The sequence below is a fragment of the Dendrobates tinctorius genome, unplaced genomic scaffold (assembly GCF_039654945.1).
Source record: "Dendrobates tinctorius isolate UK_male_01 unplaced genomic scaffold, ASM3965494v1 ptg000007l, whole genome shotgun sequence".
NCBI lineage: Eukaryota > Metazoa > Chordata > Amphibia > Anura > Dendrobatidae > Dendrobates > Dendrobates tinctorius.
The window spans coordinates 39,057,776-39,083,205 of record NW_027361675.1 but is presented as its reverse complement, the minus strand read 5'-3'; the positions used below and the strand labels follow the sequence as shown (position 1 = coordinate 39,083,205).

Genomic DNA, 25,430 nt, shown 5'->3' with positions numbered 1-25,430 from the left:
AGGCTGCACACCTCAACTGCTGCAGAACCTCATACTGCACACCCCTACACTTGAGAATAAAGCCTGCACCATAAGAAGACGTGGTGATGAATGCAGTCTATTTATTCCTACTATCAATTGATGTGTTACTAAGGACGAGCAATGCCTGTCCTGGGCGTCCTTTTGGGCAGCTATGAGGTGTACCTGACTGGTGCTACAAAAAAAAAAAAAAAAAAAAAAAATTTATATATATTAGTCTGTGTGCTACCCGGCTTTCAATCTTTTTGGTACAGATAAGATATGGATAGACAGATATAGATAAATGGATAGATAGCAAAAGCAGATTAGATATCTGCTCTATTGAAAACATTATCTATGAGCTCAAAAATCTTTCAGGGGATGCGTTTTTTTAAAAAGCTGATCTGCTTTTGCAGCTGAAAGACGTATCTTCAAAAAACGCAGGAAAAACACTGTGTGTGAATGTAGCCTTAGATCAGGAATAGACAGTCATTTATAGGACATTTCATAACTTTCCCAAATTCCTGTGAAAAAATATTCAGCACATTCTATATTGAATTACTATACCCAATTTATATTTTAGGAGTCTGTCCATTTTATACCAACTCTGACTCCAACTCCACAGCCCTGGTCTAAACCTCATTCCACTGGATGAATCCTTGCTCTGCAGAGGAAGTCAGTCTGTATGTTGATTGACCTCTTTATGCGAAGAGCGGACAAAAAGAGGAGATGTTCTTCAGCCCAGGAGAATATTCTTGATGAAATAGATTTCAGGTCCTCATGTCTTGTCCTCGCTTGGTGATGGAGGAGGGCTACTGTTGTCATGATCTGGTAGATCATCACATGGGTATTCTGAAATAACGATATTGCAGCTCTGAGCACCTCCTCTACCACCGTTAGATCCCTGAAGTTTGAGGATTGTTGGCTGACTTTGTCTGGCCAGACTACTTGGAATATGTTCAAGAAAACCATAGTTCCCTATCTCTTTCTGCTTGCGTCTCCTTTTATGGTGACCATGGGGTTCTGTGTCCAGGGGACACCTTTGTCTAGGTTCTTTGGCCTAAGCCATCAGGGTAACAAGGCTCTTACCCAGGGTGGTAACGGGATCTTTCCGTTTAAGGACTCTGGAGATCCATCCTAATTTGCAAGAATACGAGTCTGTAGTATTCTGGTATGTGCCTGGGCCCACGTCACCATCTGGATGCAGGATGTCATGATTGAGGACTGACATGGCACACCTTATCAACACTACCTCCTTACTTTGTAGTATGTTGATCCTTGATCTTAACAGGATCTGTTTTTGTTGAGACAAAAAGGAAGCCTTCTGTTTGTGAGAATCTAGCAATATCCCCAAAAATGTTTTTGTTGTTGAGGGAACCATGTTTGATTATTTTGTGGCTCACAAACCAACCCAGGATCTGAGTTATCTGCAGAAAGTCGAGGTATGGAATTATGCATATATCTCTGATGTATGTCAGGACTTTGGATATGATCTTCGAGTAGATCCGTGGTGCAGATGATATCACGAACGGGAGAACATTGAACTGACAGTGAATTGTATGTTCTCCCTGGATGACCGCGAACCTTAGGAACTTTCAATAAGTTAGATGAATATGGATGTGATGGTATGCATCCTGTAGATTGAATGTCGCTATGACGAAATCTTGACCTATCAGAGGGACTGTTGACCTGATGGATTCCATCTTGAACTTCCTGTATACTATGTACTGGCTCAGGGGTTTCAAGTTGAATATGAGACAATATGTTCCGTTTGGTTTCCTTATTATGAATAGATTGGAATAATGTCCTGTTTTTTTCCCCTTCTGGAACTAGATGGGAGTTCCTTTTAGAATAACAGGCTTTTTACTCCTGCTACCAAGGTGGATTGTAGCTCTGGAGAGGAGAGTTGCGTTGTTTTTTCTCTGAGCTGATCTCGTACCACTAGGGAAGTAATCCTGAGATGTGACCACCTATGCTGGCGTCATGGTTTATTTTTGCCGCTGGGCGAGAGGAAGAAAAAGATCCACTGACCCAACTTGCCTATCTCTCTGTACTGAGGAGTGTGCTCCTGAGGGGGAGGAAGGGGTCTTTTCCTAGAACTTCCAGGCTCAGGCAGGGTCTTTTTGTCAGAAGCCTTCTGCAATAGGTCATAAAGGGCAGGACCAAACACATATTTCACTTTAAAAGGGGATAAAGCATAACTTCATCTTCGAAAATATGTCCCCACTCCAGGATCTCAACCAGAGTGCCGTCTTACAGAGTTTGACAAGCCTGATGACCTTGCTGTCACTCTTAACGATTCTGCTGAGGAGTCTGCCAAGAACCCTGCTCCCTTATGAAGGAGAGGTAGAAAAGCCAGAATGTCCTCCCTAGGCGTACCTGTAGACAGGTGCTCTTCCAGCTCTCCAAGCCAACGGTACATAGAGAGAGCCACACAGGTAGGGACAGCGTTGGTATTTAGTAAAGCCACCGAGGTCTAGCAGGATTTTCTTTAGCTGTGAGGAATCCTTAATCCTCATAGCGGTCATTTTCGATGTGTTCCAGCGGGGAATGCAAGGACCTTGAGAACCATATTTTCATGCCGAGACCGGCGTCTGAGATCACTTCCAGCCTCCTGCATTAAGACCTATTTGCGTGTGCTCCAGTGCAGGGGGGGAGGGGTTGGAGAGCTCAGAGAGGCCTTCATCCCGAAAAAACCCTAAGACCTTGCCTGAAGGTGCAAACTGGAGGAGAGTCCCGAGTCCTTCACGGAGACGGTAGCAGCGTCTGGGTAGGAGAGGTAAGCCTGTCGGTCCCCTGCTATGCATATTTTTCCCCAGGTGTCTGCTCACTGTCGAATGACCCCTTCTTCCCTGATCGGTACAGGAAAAAACACTGATGGGAGGACGTTGGAGGGGCCATTTGACCACTTGGTTTTCCTGTCCCTTTTCGGAAAGGGGTAACATCCTCCAGTGTGCTGTTGTGGGGGGGGGGGTTATTAGAGAAAACATTTACATACAGGATAGGATTGCAGTCGGTGGGAATCAATTCACAGGACCTGGTACAAATCGGGCTTGTCAGTAATCTGTGGCCGCTAGATGTGAGACCTGAGAACCAGCTCTCAACTGACAGAATCCGTGACTCTTCTTTTGATTAGACATCCTGGCGTGTTACAAATGACATCATGTCAGGCCAGCTAATCAAAAGAGGAACAAAGAATGATGTCAGGATGGCATGCTCTACCACATGGCTATAAAGAAAATATTATGCCTAATATATGATGCCACTAAAACGGGAGACGTGGAAGTAGAGAATATATTGTCCCCTGCAGTGTAGCTGAAGACGTAAAGCACCTCCTATAGACACAGTGGGAGTAGAGACTAATATATGACCCGCGCAGTGCATGCTGTGATGTATAGCGCCTCCTATAAACACAGTGGGAGTAGAGACTAATATATGATCCCCCGTGGTATATGCTGTGACGTATAGCGCCTCCTATAGACACAGTGGGAGTAGACACTAATATATGACCCCGCACAGTGTATGCAGTGACGTATAGCGCCTCCTATAGACACAGTGGGAGTAGACACTAATATATGACCCCGCACAGTATATGCAGTGACGTATAGCGCCTCCTATAGACACAGTGGGAGTAGAGACTAATATATGATCCCCCGTGGTATATGCTGTGACGTATAGTGCTTCCTATAGACACAGCAGAAGTAGAGACTAATATATGACCCCGCGCAGTGTATACAGTGATGTATAGCGCCTCCTAAAAACACAGTGGGAGTAGACACTAATATATGACCCCTCGCAGTGTATGCCGTGATGTATAGCGCCTCCTATAGACACAGTGGGAGTAGACACTAATATATGACCCGCACAGCATATGCAGTGACGTATAGCGCCTCCTATAGACACAGTGGGAGTAGACACTAATATATGACCCCACACAGTATATGCAGTGACGTATAGCGCCTCCTATAGACACAGTGGGAGCAGACACTAATATATGACCCCGCACAGTATATGCAGTGACGTATAGCGCCTCCTATAGACACAGTGGGAGTAGACACTAATATATGACCCCGCACAGTATATGCAGTGACGTATAGCGCCTCCTATAGACACAGTGGGAGCAGACACTAATATATGACCCCGCACAGTATATGCAGTGACGTATAGCGCCTCCTATAGACACAGTGGGAGCAGACACTAATATATGACCCCGCACAGTATATGCAGTGACGTATAGCGCCTCCTATAGACACAGTGGGAGCAGACACTAATATATGACCCCGCACAGTATATGCAGTGACGTATAGCGCCTCCTATAGACACAGTGGGAGTAGACACTAATATATGACCCCGCACAGCATATGCAGTGACGTATAGCGCCTCCTATAGACACAGTGGGAGTAGACACTAATATATGACCCCACACAGTATATGCAGTGACGTATAGCGCCTCCTATAGACACAGTGGGAGCAGACACTAATATATGACCCCGCACAGTATATGCAGTGACGTATAGCGCCTCCTATAGACACAGTGGGAGTAGACACTAATATATGACCCCGCACAGTATATGCAGTGACGTATAGCGCCTCCTATAGACACAGTGGGAGCAGACACTAATATATGACCCCGCACAGTATATGCAGTGACGTATAGCGCCTCCTATAGACACAGTGGGAGTAGACACTAATATATGACCCCACACAGTATATGCAGTGACGTATAGCGCCTCCTATAGACACAGTGGGAGTAGACACTAATATATGACCCCGCACAGCATATGCAGTGACGTATAGCGCCTCCTATAGACACAGTGGGAGTAGACACTAATATATGACCCCACACAGTATATGCAGTGACGTATAGCGCCTCCTATAGACACAGTGGGAGCAGACACTAATATATGACCCCGCACAGCATATGCAGTGACGTATAGCGCCTCCTATAGACACAGTGGGAGTAGACACTAATATATGACCCCGCACAGTATATGCAGTGACGTATAGCGCCTCCTATAGACACAGTGGGAGCAGACACTAATATATGACCCCGCACAGTATATGCAGTGACGTATAGCGCCTCCTATAGACACAGTGGGAGTAGACACTAATATATGACCCCGCACAGTATATGCAGTGACGTATAGCGCCTCCTATAGACACAGTGGGAGTAGACACTAATATATGACCTCGCACAGTGTATGCTGTGACGTATAGCGCCTCCTATAGACACAGTGGGAGTAGACACTAATATATGACCTCGCACAGTATATGCAGTGACGTATAGCGCCTCCTATAGACACAGTGGGAGTAGACACTAATATATGACCCCGCACAGTATATGCAGTGACGTATAGCGCCTCCTATAGACACAGTGGGAGTAGACACTAATATATGACCCCGCACAGTATATGCAGTGACGTATAGCGCCTCCTATAGACACAGTGGGAGTAGACACTAATATATGACCTCGCACAGTATATGCAGTGACGTATAGCGCCTCCTATAGACACAGTGGGAGTAGACACTAATATATGACCCTGCAGAGTATATGCAGTGACGTATAGCGCCTCCTATAGACACAGTGGGAGTAGACACTAATATATGACCCCGCACAGTATATGCAGTGACGTATAGCGCCTCCTATAGACACAGTGGGAGTAGACACTAATATATGACCTCGCACAGTATATGCAGTGACGTATAGCGCCTCCTATAGACACAGTGGGAGTAGACACTAATATATGACCCCGCACAGTGTATGCTGTGACATATAGCGCCTCCTATAGACACAGTGGGAGTAGACACTAATATATGACCTCGCACAGTATATGCAGTGACGTATAGCGCCTCCTATAGACACAGTGGGAGTAGACACTAATATATGACCCCGCACAGTATATGCAGTGACGTATAGCGCCTCCTATAGACACAGTGGGAGTAGACACTAATATATGACCCCGCACAGTATATGCAGTGACGTATAGCGCCTCCTATAGACACAGTGGGAGTAGACACTAATATATGACCTCGCACAGTATATGCAGTGACGTATAGCGCCTCCTATAGACACAGTGGGAGTAGACACTAATATATGACCCTGCAGAGTATATGCAGTGACGTATAGCGCCTCCTATAGACACAGTGGGAGTAGACACTAATATATGACCCCGCACAGTATATGCAGTGACGTATAGCGCCTCCTATAGACACAGTGGGAGTAGACACTAATATATGACCCTGCAGAGTATATGCAGTGACGTATAGCGCCTCCTATAGACACAGTGGGAGTAGACACTAATATATGACCCCGCACAGTATATGCAGTGACGTATAGCGCCTCCTATAGACACAGTGGGAGTAGACACTAATATATGACCTCGCACAGTATATGCAGTGACGTATAGCGCCTCCTATAGACACAGTGGGAGTAGACACTAATATATGACCCCGCACAGTGTATGCTGTGACATATAGCGCCTCCTATAGACACAGTGGGAGTAGACACTAATATATGACCCCGCACAGTATATGCAGTGACGTATAGCGCCTCCTATAGACACAGTGGGAGTAGACACTAATATATGACCCCGCACAGTGTATGCTGTGACGTATAGCGCCTCCTATAGACACAGTGGGAGTAGACACTAATATATGACCCCGCAGTGTATGCAGTGACGTATAGCGCCTCCTATAGACACAGTGGGAGTAGACACTAATATATGACCCTGCAGAGTATATGCAGTGATGTATAGCGCCTCCTATAGACACAGTGGGAGTAGACACTAATATATGACCCTGCAGAGTATATGCAGTGATGTATAGCGCCTCCTATAGACAGTGACAGCCTTGCTGACATACTAATGACATTGGACCAGACAGTCTTCCTCTGTATTCTTCCCACTGCATCCTTCCTCATTTATACACGGTGTCTGGAGTATAAAGCATCACCCCAGACAGACATAAGACGGGGCATCAACGGCATATGACATCAGAGCTTGGCTGCTTCATACAGGCGGCTCCCTGCACCCTCCCGTTATGCCGGGTTCACTGTCCCCAGCTTCACCCTGGTCGTACTCACCTACTGGTAACACAAGGGCTCAGCAGCTGGGTGTAACTGGCAGCCGGAAAGAGACAAGCCCAGAAAGCAGAGACCAAGCTGCCAGACAGCGGCTCCGGAAACCAAGAGCTTCTCCAGCAGAGCACCCACCTGCGTTTCAAACAGCGGAAACACGTCACCCGTTCTTCCCTGCGTTCCACGAGAGAGCCGAGTCTGCGGTTCAAACACAGGAAGTCAACTTTCTGCGACTGTCAATGCCTGTGCCAAGCGGAGGACGCCTGCTAAAGCGATGTTGTAAGCGAGGCGCAGTTTGTTTTGCTGCTCTTCCTCCATAAGGCGGAGATAAGTGCAAAGTATCACCCTGCTGTAAAGTAGCAGTGCTGCAGCAGCTGCGGCATGGCTCATTACCTGCTACACGTGTGCGCTCACCTTTAACCCTAGCATGCTCAGTGTGCCCTCCAGCTGCATCAGGAGTCATGCAATGAGCTGGCAGCCTGCCTTCTGTAAGTATGTGCCCCTTCTGTGAGAAGCACCACTATGGGGGCAATAATGGGCTGTCATCTGTGTTACTGGCAGTGGTTAGGATGTGGTCACTGTCATGGTGGGTGCAGATTGTTCTGAGTGATGTGTAACTTGGAATTAATGAACCATTTTGTAGGTAAGTAATGGTGGCTGTGAGACTGTGATCACCCCCATTTACAGACGTCCTTCCAGGACCGGAGGATTGGGGTATCCAGTTCTTACGTTACACCGTCACTTAGTGGAGAAATGGCCCGTGTTCCCAAATAGTCATACACTCCCATATATCACTGTGGCTTCCAAACACTCCGCTTGTTTAACACCTTCGTGACCTAGCAACTTTCCGTCTTTGCTTTTTACGGTGTTCCTTGCGCCATAAATGACTGGGTGACATTATTCTTCAGGACGCCATCTGTTGTCTGTGTCCCTGTGTTTCTGAAGCCATAGCGTTTCTATTTTTCCATTGATGGCGCTGAGTGGAGGTTTGTTTTCTGCATGGTGAGCTGATGTTTTGATTGTGTAATTGTTTTTTCCTGGCGGGGTTGTGCGTCAACCAAAATAAAAAAGAAAATGGCAATTCTTTCATTTAAAATTTTTTTATTTTTTTTTATATGATCAGGGAAATACTGTTGGGCTCCGGTGTATAAGAAGGACATAGTTTAACTAGAGCGGGTGCAAAGAGGACCTATCAATGTTATTAAGGTAATGTGTGAACCGCAGCACCGAGACATGTTATCCAACATGGGGTTATTCAGTTTGCCCCTAAGCTTTTTATTTTTCCAATCTTATTGCAATGTAGAAATATATGAAGGGACAGGACAGAGCCAGAGATGATGACAAGAGGGGCATCCTCGACGTCTAGAGGAAAAAAGGGTTAATCCTAATCACATGCTGATTTTTTTACTGTAAGAGAAATGAGTCTATGGGACTCTGTCACATGCAATTGTAATAGTTGATTTTACGATCACTACACAAGTTCAAGGGGGCCTGAAAACAGAATGTAGTGGGATGTTGATTAAAAGAACTATTCTGATGGCCACATGTGGAGTCGGGAAGGAATTTTTCTCCTAATATGGAGGCATATAGCATCTGCTTCATGGTTGTTTTTTTTGCCTTCCTCTGGATCAACATGTTAGGCTATAGGTTGAACTCAATGGACTTATGTCTACCTTCAACCTTATAAAGTATGAAAAAGGTGTGACTAATATTTTCAGGGCTTTTTTTTTTGGGTTCCCCTTGGGGACTTAAACCTATGATTATATGAGCTCTTGTTCTATATACTGCAATATATAGGTAAAATCACGGCCTTCTCTGAAGCCTCTGACTGCCATGGTAAGGGATGGGAGAGGCTATAGGTGCCTGCTATAGTGTACCCCTGGAATCTCACACTTTAAGTGCCGCTATCAGAGATTGACATTGTCCCTTAAGAGGATAACATCATCAATCGGAGCTTACGTTCGCTTGCTTCAATTCCTTGCAGATGCCGAGTATATTGCAGTCAGATTCTGCTGAGTATGCTGTGGGCTAGGCTTCTAACTTCCGCTCCCTATACTGCTTTTAACATGTGTCCTACTAATACGTTCCACATCGGGAAGGCGTTAATAGTGGGACTTGTATGGCCTTTCACATATGCCTACTTGTTGCTTTGTGACTGGTGGGGTTCTGATTCAGATCAGAGTATTTAAAAGAAAAGGGGTATGTTCCTGAGATCATGACCGATTTACATATACATGGCTTTCCTAGGGACGCATTAATACTGAAACTCATACCTTCAAAAGGTTTGTCCAAAATTTTAGAAAAATGGCCAGAAGACAATCAGAGAAGATGTTAAACTGCCCAATATCATGGAATGGTGGCTTTATAAAATATATTACAAGTTCTCCTCTGCATTGTGCAGATGTTATCTTGAAAAGTTTAGGTAATAATAAACCCAACTCTGCGTTGACCGACCACATGACAGGTACGCTTTATAATAGGCTGGTAAATGACTGTACTTGCTGTTCCACCATCCCGATTTTGTTGGTTCCTGCCATTTTTAATTCTTGTAGTGATGATATTCGATATACTCTTGGCTAGTCACAGGTCGAAGGTACTACCGTTATTTTGGAGACTAGTTATTGGCTGAGACTGTCACGTAAGGGTAGTCGGAAAATCGTTACTGCTGGACCCTTGTAGCAGAGGGCTACAGTAGGGTGAACCTCCTGAGTTTATGATTTTATTGCATTCTCTATTTTCTGGAAAAAAAAAATTTTTTAATGTAGAAACAATTTTGATGTTTTTCAAAACCTTTCTGTTTAGAAAACTAGTGATTAACCCTAGGTGCAATTTTTTTCAGAATCATGCATCCATTGCAATATATGGCACACACTACTCTATGGGGATGTCCAACTAGGTTCTCCCACCTAATCTGATGTCAGATGTGGTAAGGCAGTAGAGTTGTGGATGCCATAAAATGCCCGGCAAGTGACGTACACAGGTTATATTTTAATTAAAGGACTTGCGCACAATATTTTCTGGGCTTGTCACAATTGCTTTGACATTTGAATCCTTTGAATCTCTCAACGCCTAATGTTAGATGGGGTGGAAGAGTATGCCTGGATAACACCTTAAATCTCCCAGACAATGGCTTAATATTATCCTAATATTAAATATACTAGTTTCAGCGCATTACACATTCATATCTGCTCCCCAACGTATTTCCTTAATTAATAAAGCATGTATGTTAACTAACATAAGGGGGAAATTAATTATTCAATTTGTTTGCAGGATTTTCCTATAAAAAATATCATAGAGTAAACGCTTTTTGAATTTAAAGAAAAATTTTGAGGACAAAATACAATTTTAAAAATGGCGGAACGTGGAGCTCACATCACTACAGCCACCCCCGATGATAACCGACCCTCTATATTTGAAGTTGTGGCTCAGGAGAGCTTGATGGCAGCGGTGAGGCCTGCACTTCATCACATCATCAAGGTAAGGGCTCAACGCTAATCCGGTTGTAGATCTTGATCAGTCTGCATAGCTGTCAAATCGCCCAGTTTTCCTGAGTCCACACACATGAAATAAGCATTCAGTAGGGCAATTTAAAAGGATTGTTCACTACATTTTATTAATTTACCAATTAACCAATGGTGGTAGGAAAATAAAATACATGTAATAGATGGGCGTTGCTCCATGCATTGTCCGCCGCCTGCCTCCTTGACTCCACTTCTGGTAAGTGACATCGGCTGGCTGCTGATTGACTGACTTCAATAGTCTCAACTATTCTATTTTTCTTGCTTAGATGAAATGTGACCACTGCAGCTAAACAGGGAAAGCCAGGAGAATGGCAAGGGACAGGGGAAACAATATATAGTGTGGAGTAGCAGCACTGGTCTGGTAATGTACAGCTATATACCTCTGGTACCGTATGCATGACCAATATTATTGAGCAGTCTGCTGGAATTGTTTTAGTACTTGTTTTGGACAGTGCCCTTCTATGCCACCTAATAAAAGGTATGCCCACAATGTGTTAATCTAAGACCTACTTCCATTATGGCTCACATTATGGCTCACATTAGGAAAATGCTATGCATTCTGTGGGTTACACCTGCATACAGGGGGGAAAAAGGCGAAAGGTGTCCAAAAGATGAACTTTCCATCTTCTTGGCATCTACTTTTCTGCAGGAAACCCTCAATATTGTTTGTCATTTGTAAAAAAATAATGCATCTACGACACAATATGACTTGTATGTGTGAATAAAGCTTAAGTAAGGAATCAGGGGTGGACCATAAATACATTATGTACTACTAATTGTAGGCTTAATTCACAGGTCCTTGCAGAATCGAACCCTGCACGCTTTGGGCCATTGTGGAGATGGTTTGACGAGCTCTATACCCTGCTGGACCTGCTTCTCCAGCAGCATTACTTATCATGGGCCAATGCCTCTTTCTCTGAGAACTTCTACGGACTGAAAAGAGTGGTCGCGGGAGACAGTGGTGGACATCGCACTCTGCAGCGGAAAGAGTACTGGAGGTCCCTTGTGCTACTGGTACTCGTACCATATCTACGGGTGAAACTGGAGAAATTTATTAACAGACTGCGAGAGGAAGAGGATTATTCAATACAGAACCCAACATCTTTTAGTAAAAGGTTCTATAAGGCATTTCTTGCTGCTTACCCCTTTGTGAAACTGTCCTGGGAAGGCTGCTTTCTCTTCTACCAGCTGAGGTATATTTTGTGGAACACAAGTCATCACTCTCCGCTGCTCCGCTTGGCAGGGGTGCAGCTTGCTAGGCTTACACTGGAAGATCTACAAGCCATGGATGCATCTTCAGAAAAGACGCCCTCAACACCGTCTGCTTTCAGGTAAGTTGGAATACATCCAGTCGTTCTGGTTTAGGCTACTTTCACACATCAGGTTTTTTCCAACAGGCAGGATCCAGCTATTTTTAGAAAATCGGGACCGGCGAAATCTGCCGCCGGAACAGGTTTTTTTCTTATTGAATTGTATTGGCGGCGGATCGCGCCTCATGGCCTTCCGTTTCTTCTGGTTTTCACCGGATCCAGCTAAAATCTTGATTCCGGCGTCTGGAAAAAAAGTCTCAAATAACGTTTTTTTTGTCTGCGGCGAAAAACCGGACAGCGCCGAATCCGGAGCTTCTGGCTTTTTGATACAATGCAAGTCTATAGGCGCCGGAATGTGCCGAATCCGGAAAAAGACGGATCCGGCCACCGGATCCAGTTTTTCAAGTCTGAGCATGCTCAGATCCAGTTGGCCAGCCCCCAGTAAACAGAGATAAACAATGCCAGTGAGGCTAGAGGGATTCGACGGAAAAACGGATCCGTTTCATCAGTTTTCCACAATTTACTCCAGATCCGGAGTGACTCCAGATCCTGCCTGTTGGAAAAATCTGATGTGTGAAAGTAGCCAAACAGATGCTACTTTTTTTTTTTTTTTTTTTTTATTACTAACAAATCTCCAGTACTTTCATTACTAACACATCTCCAGTACAGAAACCAACGTTTTTGATCATCTATGTGGTCAGGTTTTTTTTTTTTTTTTTTTTTTCTTCAGGGAAGTGATCATCAAAAAATTACCTATTGGTTTAAATCAGCATTTTATGTTAAATATATCTTGTCTTTGATTTTTACATAACACAATCTGTATTACAAATAGAGATGTTTCAGCTTTCACATTGGCATCTGGCTTTTTCTAGACTCTTAACTTCCTGTTTCAGGAAACGACAAATGTACATGACCACAATGGTCAGACCCCCCCCCCCCCCCAACCATATGTTTGCTTTTGCTGGATCAAATATTATATCATGTGTTGTGATTGGTGGATCCTGTGTATAAGTCGTGTATAGTGGTGTTATCTGTCATTGTAATCCTGCCTGTGAAAACATATAGACCCTTTCTGAAAGGACAGGGAAGCATGAGTGGGGAGTAAGGTGGAAAAAAACAGTGGCATCATTTGCAAGACTGCCTTTTTTTTCTTTAATACATGTAACACAAAAATGTTGTTTAACCCCTTACTGACCGCTGACGGGATCAGTGGTTTGAGGTGGGCTCCAGTGGTGAGCCCACCTCAAAGCCGCGACATGTCAGCTGTTAAAACAGCTGACATGTGCCCACAATAGGCGCGAGCGGAATCGCGATCCACCCGTTCCTAATAACTAGTTAAATCCCGCTGTCAAACGCTGACAGCGGGCACTTAACTAGTACTTCTGGCACGCAGCCGGAAATGAGCATCGCCTATATGTAGCAGAGCTGATCAAGTATGGGAGATTCTAGCCTCCTCTGTAGGCTATTGAAGCATGCTAAAAGTAAAAAAACAAAAAAAAGTATTTAAAAAAAAACATAAGTTTAAATCACCCCCCCCCCCCCCTTTTTGCCCCAATCAAAATAAAACAATAAAAAAAAAATCAAACCTACACATTTGGTATCGCCGCGTTCAGAATCGCTGATCTATCAATAAAAAAAAAAAAAAAAAAGGATTAACCTGATCGCTAAATGGCGTAGTGAGAAAACAAATCAAAACGCCAGAATCTTGTTTTTTTTTTTGTTGCTGCGACATTGCATTAAAATGCAATAACGTAGATCAAAAGAACGTATCTGCACAAAAGTGGTATCATTAAAAACGTCAGCCCGGCATGCAAAAAATAAGCCCGCACCCAACCCGAGATTACAAAAAATGGAGACGCTACTGGTCTCGGAAAATTGCACTTTTTTTTTTTTTTCTTAGCAAACTTTGGAATTTTTTCACCACTAAGATAAAAAACAACCTAGACATTTTGGGTGTCTATGAACTCACAATGACCTGGAGAATCCTAATGGCAGGTTAGATTTAGCATTTAGTGTACCTAGCAAAAAAGCCAAACAAAAAACAAATGTGGGATTGCACTTTTTTTGCAATTTCACAGCACTTGGAATTTTCTTCCTGTTTTCAAGTACACTACAAGTTAAAAACAATGGTATTGTTCAAAAGTGCAACTCGTCCCGCAAAAAATAAGCCCTCACATGGCCATATTGATGGAAAAATAAAAACGTTATGGCTCTGGAAAAAAGGGGAGCAAAAAACGAAAATGCAAAACCGAAAAAAGCTCCGGTCATTAGGGGTTTAAACAATAGGCCATTTCCTGATGATAGATTCCCTTGAATTCACTTGATAGTATAGGTGTATCAAAAGGAATTCAACATCAAAGCAATGTCTTGTTCCAGCCATGCCAGATGAGCTGGTCAGGTCAGCCTTCTCGGGCCAGACTGGTTACAAAGTGTTTGCCCCTGTGTGCCCCTGAGTAATTATTTGGGTGACCATTCTGTGGCTACTGTTATACTGGTAAGTTTTGTGCAATTTATGGCATCATATAAATGATCCTTTTTTATTTTTTAAAGCAAAAACAAGGAGCTGCCTTTTCCTTTCAGAGAGTGAACTCGTAATTGCACCTCATGTTCGGAAGGATGTGACATGGTGACAACTTTTCTGATGATATCCCCCTAATTAAAGACTTTCCCCTAGATTTTGGAATGTGTGGTTAGCCACAACAGCTCTAAGCTTTTACTACACGGCAGCTGCCAGCCGAGGGTGAACGGTCGTCATTTTTCTGTCTTGATCTGTTTACTATGGTGGAAAACGTGTCGCATAAGTTCTTGTGTGGTCCCTTTTTATTTCCCCCCCCCCCCCCCCCATTCCAAAACTTAATTTAGGCGATTTAAAGTTGCCCCGGCTCTACATGGTTCAGGTACCGATGTTGGTCAGGGTCCTGTTTTTATACCTGAATGAGACTAGAGAGTTACAAGTCACATGAAGATCACACGGCAGCTTATGTTATGCTGCTATTAGTGATGACGTGGTTACAATTATTCATAATTACACAGGCTGTCTCTACTATCAATCATTAATGACTGTTTATCATTCGGCCCTGTACACACAGCCAAGCCTTGTGCAGGAGGCTGTATATATGTAGAGCCGGGGTGACTGTCAATCACCTATATGACTATAAAATAGCAAACTGAGTTCAGAGGCTTTATGCACTGCCATTGATGCATGCCACAATTTTCACGTTTTTGTTTGAAATCTGAGGTATAGAAGTACAGCGGTGTTCCGTTGGGCTGTATTCACACTCGGTGGCCATGCTGTGCTGCTGCAGGGTTCTGTAAAAGCTGCTCCCTTGTACAGTCACTTAGTTCTGGACAGACTGTGCTTTCTTGTAGCTAACACAGCTATTTCCCTGCAAGGTTAAAGAACACGTCCTTACCTATCCTATTCTCCCCTCCCCACAGCAACTAAACATATTGTGATTTGGTTGAGGTTTCATAAATCTGTCCCATCCTTTCTGCTTTATATAAGCGAGCAGTGATATAGTGGATGAGACAGGCTTTTGGGATTGCCCGACCTTACAAGTCTGTAGTGTCACTCTGGTACTGAAGACTTGTGAAAACTCACACTGCGCGCTGTGAGGATTCTCCGGCGGTGGGCTTGTGACCACCAAGTATGTGATTTGTATGCATGCGGTCACTTACTGATTAGATGGGCACAGCCTCACTCGCTGCAAGTGTACTGAGTGATGTCAGGCAGTCTAGTCAAAATGTGGCTGGAAGTAACCACACACACACTTCACTGAGGCTATTAGCTTCAGTGATTTGAAGCCTAGAAGTTTGGATGGGAGGGAGGTTGTTCTCCATATCTCCATCCCAGGGTGGCGTTTAGAAGATAGCTAGCCAGCCTTTTCAGCCATAAGGTGTTTGGTGTGCCTGCAGACGAGAGCTCTGTTTTATAGTATGGGCTAAAAAAACGGAACCGTGTGTTATTGGTTATGCTGAGCAGGCAGATCCCAGCAGCTACACAGACTGTATACAGCTTTGTTTTGCCTGAAAGGCCGTGTTCATTTTTTACTTTGCACTGGTTTATGCCGTATGTTTATAATAAACCAGTGAAGGACTTGGAGACAGTGTTCCCGTTTCTACCTCCGTGTACTGCTGAGTAAGCTGATCTACCACTAATTATAATATAGGTATGTGCGACATAAACCATGGTCAAGTAAAATAAACACTGCCATTTGGGCGAAACAGGAAAACATCACAAAATGGTATCTCACAGTCTGTACGTGTGCGGGGATCTGCCCCACTCAGGGTTAGCACCAACACAAGCACTTTCCTGGTGTTACACTCTACAACACACTGGATACCTCTGGAGGCCAACTATTTAGCCCCAGATCACACCCTGGAGTGTAGATAATGTGGACAACCTCCCACCAGCTATATGGTTGTCCACAAAAACCAAGCCCTTAAAGAAAAATGGCTAATCAACCTCTCTCGGCACTTAGTGTGCTGGAGCAAAACTTCACTGAAGCCAATAGCCAGTGTGAAACATAGCTCCCCTCCAGCACTAATAAAATATATAGGAGACACAGAGACTCTACTGTATACACATCAGGAGACAGCAGTCCTATGTCACTTTTCTATTGCTGGCTGCCATTCAATAGGAGTAAGAGCATTATAATGAGAACTTGGCGTCCTGGTAAATATTGTCTGCATTAGGCGAACCATATCAGAGGGGAAAAATAATCAAAATGGCAGACAACCTAGGCATGATCAACTAAAACAGGTACACACAGACATCTACATAATTATTTCATAATAGCCTACGCTGCACTGTATAGGCAAAACAGCAGTGTTGTGGTTTTCTCATTTTTAAATGGGTAAAACTGCAAAGTTTACATTTAATAGACTTTTTTTTTTTTTTTTTTTTTTTTTTAATGTCTCGGCGCTACAGTGTGTGAATATATGACGCTAGTCACTTCTCACGGCCAAGCCATGAGTCAGAGTGATCAAGGAGTCTAAGGTCAGAAGCCAGGAGGGTACATCATAAACAGAAGGAAGAGACAAAAGCGTAGTCTGGTAACGTTCTGGGGTCAGAGTACCCAGAGGATAACTGATCAGAGCTGAAGGGGTTAAACAGTCGGATGGTCAGAACGAAGTCCAAGGTCAGGCATCCAAAGATCAAGCCATACAGAACTCAAGACACACAAGCTTAATGTATGTCTGGCAGAGTCCTGGGAGACACAGCTCAGTTAAGAAGCATGGCCATTAACTGGAATAATGAACACATGGAGACAGCTGATGCCTCCCAGTCTGATTGGATAGTTGAGCTGTCAATCAACACACTGACAGCTCAGCTCGCTCCTGTACCAGATTGGATGGCCAAGCTGTCAGTAACTGCATCCCAGACACACTGTGAGGGGTGGAACCGTGACAGAATATATATGGTATTAGCTCTAATAAATGCCATCCACACTAGAACACAAAAGGGTATACATACAACCTGGGAAAAAAAATAACCATTAGTTGTTGTTAATGGTAGTGGTCACACATAACACGTAGTCTGTGTAAGTTTGAAGTGTCAACATAATATGCACTTATACTTGTGCATCATGCACTATGCGATAGTGATCGATTTCCAATAACCACCCATTTATATATAGATAATTGGCCACTGCTGGCAAATATAGTCCAACAGTCTTATAAAGTTGTCATAGATGATATAGTTTTTCCTCAACTTGAATTTGTTGTCACAAATCTTTAACAAAGTAAGGTCTTGCTGTAAGGTCTGCACACGGTCTTGTATCAGGTATATACGTTAAAAGGCTGTTGTGATCGTAGATTTCATGTAATTGTTTTTGATAGTAATATCCCAGGTGTAATCAGTTCATGTGACATGAATCAATACTTATGTCATTGGTGGATAGGAACACGACTATGAATGCCTGTATTGAATACCTGGATTTTTCTTCTGGACTGGTGGAATCAATTTCCATACCTCAACTGCAAATTGGATGCGAAGGTATTTGGCACATGAACACCTTGGTCCTATCAACCAATGGCATAAGAATTGATTCATGTATATTTACTCCTGGGATCTTAGGATCAAAGACAATTGCATGAAATCTACGATCACCACAGCCTTCAAGGTATATATCGGATACAAGACCGTGTGCAGACCTTACAGCATCATCCTTAGTTAAAAGTTTGTAACAACAATTTCAAGTTGAGGAAAAACTATATCCTCTATGTCAACTTTATAAGACTGTTGGACTATATTTGCTGGCTGTAGCCAGTTCTCTATATATAAGTGGGTGGTTATTGGAAATAGATCACTATCGCATAGTGCATGATGTACAGGTATAAGTGCATATTATATTGATGCTTCAAACGTAAAGCGATGTGTCTGTATGTGTGACCACTACCATTAATAACAACTGTTAGTTTGTTTATTTTTCCCCTTGCAACTTGTCTTTGCTCCTATACCTTTCTGCCTGTATGTTTAAGAAGTGTGAATAGTGCGAGTATTTCTAACAATATATTTTTCTTAGTACAACTGCAAAGTGTTTGTAAAAACAAGTGACTAGATTTATTTAAAAAAAAAAAAAAAAAAATCTTAAGAATGGATGGACTTTTGCTTTCAGAGTTTCCAGCTCCATGCCTAGGTGATTAGCTACCTCTGCAGTCTTTCTATAGTAGCCAGTCTCCTAGGCAAGGAGGGCGGTGCTTACAAGCTCTTTGCTATATAGAGCTTGCAAGCGATGCTTTTAATGTGGCTGAATCCAGCTAGCTTCCTTGTCCCTGCGTTCCTGAAACTCTTTCTTTGTGGAGCATCTGAGACTACATAGTTCAAACATTCAATCATCTAACACACGGCCATTTACTTGCATGTGCTTGCCTGATGCTAGAAGATGGAAGGTTGTTCAAAGTACTATTATGGCTATGTGCATGAGACCTTGCACTTCAAAAAAAAATGATTTAAGAGGTTTTAATTTTTATATTTTGGATTTTAACAACTCATGATTTTAATGCTTTTTCTTTCTCCCCAGTGTCGGTGGCGTATTGAAGAAAGCTCTCGGCGGCGTGTCTATGACATTATCGTCCAGCCTATCACTAGGAGTTTTCTTCCTGCAGTTTCTAGAATGGTGGTACTCTGCCGAAAACCAGGAGACTGTTAAGTCTCTGACTGCATTGCCCGCGCCGTCGGCTCCTATTCATTTTGACCTGGAAACCTATTCTCCCCTCCTGCCGAAATTAAAGACTGTTTGCCCACTTTGTCGTAAAGTAAGAGTTAACGATACAGCTCTTGGCACCTCGGGATATGTTTTCTGCTACCGGTGTGCTTATTACTATGTGAAAAATCACCAGCGCTGTCCAGTGAGCGGCTACCCAACCGAGCTGCAGCATCTAATACGACTCTACACCCCCGATGGCTAGACTAGGATCAGATAAAACACTGTTGACTTTGGAAGCCAAGTAGACCTCTCCACAAGACAATCTGACTTCAGTAGCCTGGCAATAGAAACTTCCAATAGAGAATATCCAACATAGTCACCAGTAGTAGCGAGTTCTAGGCACATAAACTACTTTTGCTTCTGGGATTTGCCCGGTTCTGTTAGACGGAGGCCTGACCTACAGCAAGAGTCTACAAAGATGGCATGGGAATTTCCAGTATTGTGTAATTAAAATTAATTTTTCTGATTTCTGTGCAGAAACCTAATGAGCTATTTAGCATGTTCCTTATTAGAATCTAGATGCAGAGGTTCTGTTGAAGGGATTGACATAATAATTTATTTACAATTAATCCATTTGTGTGATTTTACTTCTTAGGCTGAGTGCAGACGGACTTTTTAGCCCTGCAGATTTTTCCGCGCAGAATGGAAGAAATCCGCAGGTCAAATGACCTGCATTTTTCCTGCGGATTTCTTCCATTTTTCCTGCGGTTTTCCACTGTGGTTTTCCCCCTGCGGATTTGGTGACAGGGGAGATGGAAAACCGCACAAAAGAAGTAACATGCTGCGGATTTTGTACCGCAGGAAAACCGCGCGGAAAAATCCGCAGCGTCTGCACAGCGGTTTTTTTTTTCTTTGATTTTAAGGCTACTGTACATCACAATGCGGATATGCAACGTTTCTGCGCTGTAAAATCCGCTGCAAATCTGCATCGTGTGCACATGGAGTCTTTTGGCTCTGCAGATTTTGTAGTGAAAACCGCCTAAAGTCCTGCGGTTTTGCCCTGCAGTTTTACACCTGATAATGGATGAGGTGTGAAACCGCAGCGTTTCTGCACAAAAGAATTGACATGCTGCGGATTATAAACCGCAGCAAAATCGTGCGGAAAAATCTGCAGCATGTGCACAGCGTTTTCCAGTTTACCATTGAAAACAATGGTACTGTACAACGCACCTAAATCTGCTGCGGACCCACAGCAGAATCCGCACCGTGTGCACATAGCCTAACAGCAATATATTTACAAGTAGAATGTGAGACAAATATAGATGAACAATATTGCACAAGTTAGAAGGTTTTACCAATTGTCTCTAGAGCGTACAATCACGGTTATTAATGGGAAAGATGAGTATTTACCTTGAAAATAGCATTTTTTTTCTATATTTAGCTATGCAATAGTGTGACTTACAAAGGCAATATATTGATTGATATTCTAGACTGTGATAAATTCTGGCCCCATTCTCAAAGGAGGAGCCATAATATGATTTAAAGGGAACCTGTCATCACGATAGTAGATTTCCCCCCCCCCCTCCAAAGTGTGTGTGTGTGTGTGTGTGTGTGTGTGTGTGTAAAAACCCTTTGCTTACTGGAGCGATACCTTGTTTGAAAATTGTAAAAAAAAAATTTCAGATCATAAGAGCAGGGGGCAGCACATCACTTCTGGGTCCCCAGCCTCTCCCTTTTTCTTTGCCCGCTACCTCAGTAGGAGCTTACTTGTGCATGCGCTGCTCCCTCTGGAATCTCAGGCAGGGTGGAGCAAGTCACTAATAAAGCTAGAAAGGCAGTGTCCACCTCTGTATTTTGATGAAAACGTCAAGGCTAGATCTCTCTTCACTTTTCAAATGAAATAGTACAAACAATGTATGGATGATCTCATTATTACAGGGGTCTAATATCCTGATAACAGGTTCCCTTTAACATAAAGTTCTAGATTATGTAAAAGTTAAAGTGATGTGAAGGACAAGGTGTAAATAGGTAGTTAGCACATCATGCCTGTCAGGATGCAGGTTTCGGCAGAAAGCGCTTGCCGGTGAAGGTAAGAGGTCCTAAACATTTCAGAACTAATCCCCTGTAGGAACTAAGGATCAGGTATAAGAACACCCAATATACCTGTCCCTTCTTTACCTTAACCCCAGTGTGCTGTTGGGGTAAAAATCAGGATCGTCTGACTACCCAAATGTGTGTGTGGGCCCCATTTGAAAGGTTATGTTTAACGCTAGGAAGAGATTATACCATGAGAAATTAAGCAAATTTGCAATTTGCTTGTTTCTCCCTCCATCATCTTCCTATCCTTGATCTTCTGTTAATTTGTGTACTGCTTGCTGTTAAGAATACTGGCCTCTGCTAGGCAAGAAGTGCAGCGCTTACAAGCGCTTCTATAGCACTTGCAAGCAGTGCTCTGAAACTGGTTAGGGTTGATGGAGCGCACTGTTAGCTCCGGATGCTGACCGGCTTCAGTGTCACTGTGCCCCTGCAATGCTGCCGGGAAAGCGCCCTCTGCTTGCAGCATTGAAGAGTGCTGGCCTGATCTATCAATCGGGAAGCTAGGTAACAGTGTGCTACTGAAGACCGAGACCACTCCTTTAGGGTGTGTGCACACGCTGTGGATTTTGCTGCAGTTCCGCAGCAGTTTTTGCTGCGGTGTACAGTACCACTATTCCCTATGGGAATACAAAACCGCAGTGCAGACGTGCGGATTTTTCCGCGGTTTTGAAACGGCAGAAAGAATTGACATGTCAGTTCTTTCTGCGGATTCCGCTGCGGTTTGCCATCTACTCCATTGCGGAGATGAAAAACCACAGGGCAAAACCGCAGAGCAATCCGCAGGTCTTTTGACCTGCAGATTTGCCTGCAGATTTGACAAAATCCGAGCGGCCAAATCCGCACCCCAATCCGCAGCGTGTGCACATACCCTTAAAGGGAATATCTGGGAATTTAAAAAAAAAAACTATGTAGTTGCTAACAGAGGTAACTACCGGTCTGTCGTACGCGGCTTCGGTCATTGACCGCCCCTACCATAGATACAGCTGCTCCCTAGCAAGCAACTGAGCAGCTGTATGTCTTCATGTTGACAGGGCAGGACTACTGGTGTCCTGCTGATGGACAGCCAGCTGCCTAATTGGGGGATGCCGTCTATTAATCAGCATATTATTTTCATAAGCGTTACAAATCCCCTGTGCACATACATGCTAGCCTCTTATCAAATGGCCTGTTTAGTCCTATGCTAGACATGCTGTAATTATAATTTTGTATGAAAGCTGTTCCATATGCCATGGCTCCAGGGTAAGGCTACCTTAGGATCATTAGACCGCACTTCTAAATTTGAAAGGAATTCACCTTATGTGAAGCAATAGGTCTCTGTCAGCTATGGTGCATACATAGTATAACGCCAGTGTGTCATTATTACAGACCTACCTGTATTAGGGCAGGTGCAGACGACCGTAGATTTTCTCATCCGAGAAAATCTGATCAATTATGCAAATCGCTCTGATCAGAGTGTGATCCGATTCTATTAGAGGATAAGATGGAGGAAGAAAAATTCTCCATTCTGTCAGTGCGCGGAAATTGGAATGCACTTGGATGTCATCCAAGGGATGAGGGAAATTAGGGCCCCACTACATAATAGATCAAAGTCAACGGAAATGTGAGAACTACGAGTATAATGTGTATTTGGACTGTAGACCGCTTGAAATCGCATGCCCAACTTTTGGATCCCGGGTACAACCTCATCAGTGATTGGTGTTGGGAGAGACGGCATTTAGTCTGTTGGGTATCCCTAATGTTCGCTTTTGAGAAGTTTTTGTGTTTTTCCTAACCTGCACTGAAGACTTGGGTAATCGGGTTGCTCTTCTCACACAGACGTTCACCGTTGTACGACATTTTTACATATCGCTGTAAGAGGAGGTATTCAATGCCAAGTGCAGTGATTTCCCAATGGCACAGACTAACAGGACCAGCAGTGGTAGGGCAGATGTCAGTACTGCGGCATGATTTCCAAGATGAACAGTTGTCCTTTTATTTCAGTAGGTCCGAGTACATCATTACAGCGGCAGTTCTCCCCATTCATGTAATAATGCCCTAAACCTTACCTCGGACAAGAGTGAAATTACCTGTTTTTCATCTATAGAGTATTTTTGTTGCCCTTTTTTTACATATATTTTTGACATCCATAATTAAAAAAAAAAAAATTGCGAAGCCAAGTATAACTTATGTAAAATTTGATACTTAGAGTATAGATCCCATACAGATGGTGCAAATATGACATTCATGCGACCTAGTCCATTTACTTGAATCAATCTGCAGGCTGTCCATGTGATCAGATTCGCAAACGGACAGCGTACGGTCTGAAAATACACTTGACTGGCTATGGCAATGTCTTTTTCAGGCACATTTCGCCGGTAATCCACTTGCAAATGTGACCCCATGAAATGAAAGTAGTGCACTGCAAAGCCAAAACGACACTGCTGTGCACAACAAATTCCATCTTATGTCACTTCCTTTAACCATTTCAGTGTTCGGAATCGAGCGTTAAAAGAAGTGACCTGCTCCCTCGCTGGTCGGCTTCTGCTCTGGATCTAGCCACTCTGATCGCAGGGTAGAGTAAAAGACGTCACTTAAACGATGGCGTTTTCCTGATGCAGCTTTCCCTGGGAAAACTAGGAGACGGCGCCAGCATCTATACCATATGACAACACGTGCACACAGCTTAAGGCTACGCAAGGCTTTTATTTCAAGTAAGGTGTTATAGTTGTAGTCCAATGTAATACAAAATTGTAGGTGATCTTGAGTACTGAAGCCAGATTTCAACCAATAATGTCAGTAGTGCTAAAAAACTGTCTAAAAAGCCAGGGGTACATTTAAAGGGGGTGCTCATGAGCTTGCCAGATGTCATGTCACATGTCAGATCCTGCTAATTTCCATCATGTCTGTACCTGTAACCCAAAACTAGGGCAAGTAGCTGTATTTGAAGTGTGGTTATACCGACTAGGTCATAAACTTGTTAAAAGGCCCCTAATGGTATATTCCTACCATAAATTGCCACTACCAAGACTACTCTATATTAAAGAAGAACTACTCTCATCAGTGGTTTTATTCTCTTAATATTGCAATGATCATACTATATCACTGTCAACTTACAATTGCTCATTTTGCCTTTCCACCCAGCTAATTCTTCTGTTTTCCGTTAGGTCTATGACATCACGTGAATGAAAACAGACTAGCTGAATCCTTCTAAGCTCTATGTAGGAAATTTTCCCTGCATGAGCCATGAGTTGCTGCAAAAGTCCCTAGCTGGGATGGGGAGGGAGGGAGCAGCTGGGTCAGAAGTTAAAGGTGGGGGTGTGAATGATTTTTGGACAGGAAAGACTTCCTGTTCCTACATAGAGCCGAGAAAAGAGAAGAATTTATTGGGTAGAAAGGGAAAATAAGTAATTGTAAGTGCACAGTGCTATATAATATGACTGCAATATTAAATACTAAAATAAAAACTTTGAGTGTTTCTTTAAAGGTATATCCCCATCTTAAAGTGACAATATATTGTTACTGTACAGACACTGAGAATGAAGGGGCTGCAGCACAGGCACACACATTTGTGCAGAGACGTACCTCTGGTCTAAGCACCGCTATATAGAGAATAACATTGAGAATGATGCAGCGCAGAATCCGCAGTGCTGTCCCCTTCTTTCTCAGGATCAGGAGGGCGAGTCCTAATGGTTGGAAACCTATTGATCATGAAGTGATAAAACATCCTAGTGCTATGCCATCACTTTTTTTATGGGGGCAGTAAACCATTCATGATGGTGGTGTTTCTTGGTGCAAGTTGTGGTACGGAAAAGTCATTGCAGGCTCAAAAATAAAATACTAAAAAGCGTATATTTTTTCTAACTGTGGCATGTTATCTATGTAGATGTACGTATAGTTGACAAGGAAAAGGGAGGCATTGCTTAGATCTCAGCTACCCAGCTAGAGAGTAAATTAGGTCGGAGACAAAATCATTTTGTTGGGAATGAGAAACTTGTACAGTAGCTTAAATAATTTTTATTAGGTGAAAATTAGTATGAAATACATTTGCACTAATAAAGCTTTATTGATTTTATATTTGCAATGGATTTTTTTTTAAATATTATTCCATCGTGAATATTTGATTTGACCTTATTCCATGAGGACTAAGTGGTCCCCGTTTCTCCCAAGTATCTCCTACGTTCCTTGGTACTGTTCACATTTTCAGGCTTTGTGCACACTTTCAGGTGTTGGCACCACATTTTGTCCATATGGAGCATAATAAGTGCTCACCGATCCAATACTTTACATAGTCATAATTTTT

The 25,430-nt window shown here is 43.2% G+C and overlaps 2 protein-coding genes across 9 annotated transcripts in view; one reads left to right on the top strand and one right to left on the bottom strand.

The window, feature by feature from the left end:
* The window catches only part of AP2B1 (adaptor related protein complex 2 subunit beta 1), a 134,174-nt gene extending 126,830 nt beyond the window's left edge, over positions 1 to 7,344 (bottom strand). The window contains exon 1 of one of the 3 annotated variants that reach the window (XM_073573646.1): positions 7,208 to 7,344. The gene's annotated coding sequence lies outside the window, so the exon portion shown is untranslated. Of the gene's footprint in view, positions 1 to 7,078 lie in introns of all 3 variants that reach the window. The other 2 variants (XM_073573650.1, XM_073573655.1) reach the window with 2 other exon arrangements.
* On the top strand, positions 7,213 to 25,202 carry PEX12 (peroxisomal biogenesis factor 12). 6 transcript variants are annotated; one of them, XM_073573662.1, is made up of 5 exons: positions 7,423 to 7,560; positions 8,196 to 8,278; positions 10,343 to 10,549; positions 11,389 to 11,924; positions 18,929 to 25,202. In XM_073573662.1, exons 3-5 carry the CDS (start codon positions 10,424 to 10,426, stop codon positions 19,314 to 19,316), a joined length of 1,050 nt encoding a protein of 349 aa, XP_073429763.1. In that variant the 5' UTR covers positions 7,423 to 7,560; positions 8,196 to 8,278; positions 10,343 to 10,423; the 3' UTR covers positions 19,317 to 25,202. The 6 variants fall into 6 exon arrangements, with proteins under 6 accessions (XP_073429774.1, XP_073429763.1, XP_073429760.1 ...); XM_073573668.1 differs by lacking the exon at positions 7,423 to 7,560 and adding an exon at positions 7,697 to 7,715; XM_073573673.1 differs by lacking the exons at positions 7,423 to 7,560; positions 8,196 to 8,278 and adding an exon at positions 7,213 to 7,351.
* Positions 25,203 to 25,430: the final 228 nt, after the last annotated feature.

What these genes read in the sequence shown, in the direction of transcription:
- PEX12 (XM_073573673.1), top strand. Translation starts at nt 10,424, where the DNA reads ATGGCGGAACGTGGAGCTCACATCACTACAGCCACCCCCGATGATAAC. An exon ending in CACTTCATCACATCATCAAG is followed by an intron (nt 10,550 to 11,388) that starts GTAAGGGCTCAA and finishes CTTAATTCACAG; the next exon opens with GTCCTTGCAGAATCGAACCC. An exon ending in TCAACACCGTCTGCTTTCAG is followed by an intron (nt 11,925 to 18,928) that starts GTAAGTTGGAAT and finishes CTTTCTCCCCAG; the next exon opens with TGTCGGTGGCGTATTGAAGA.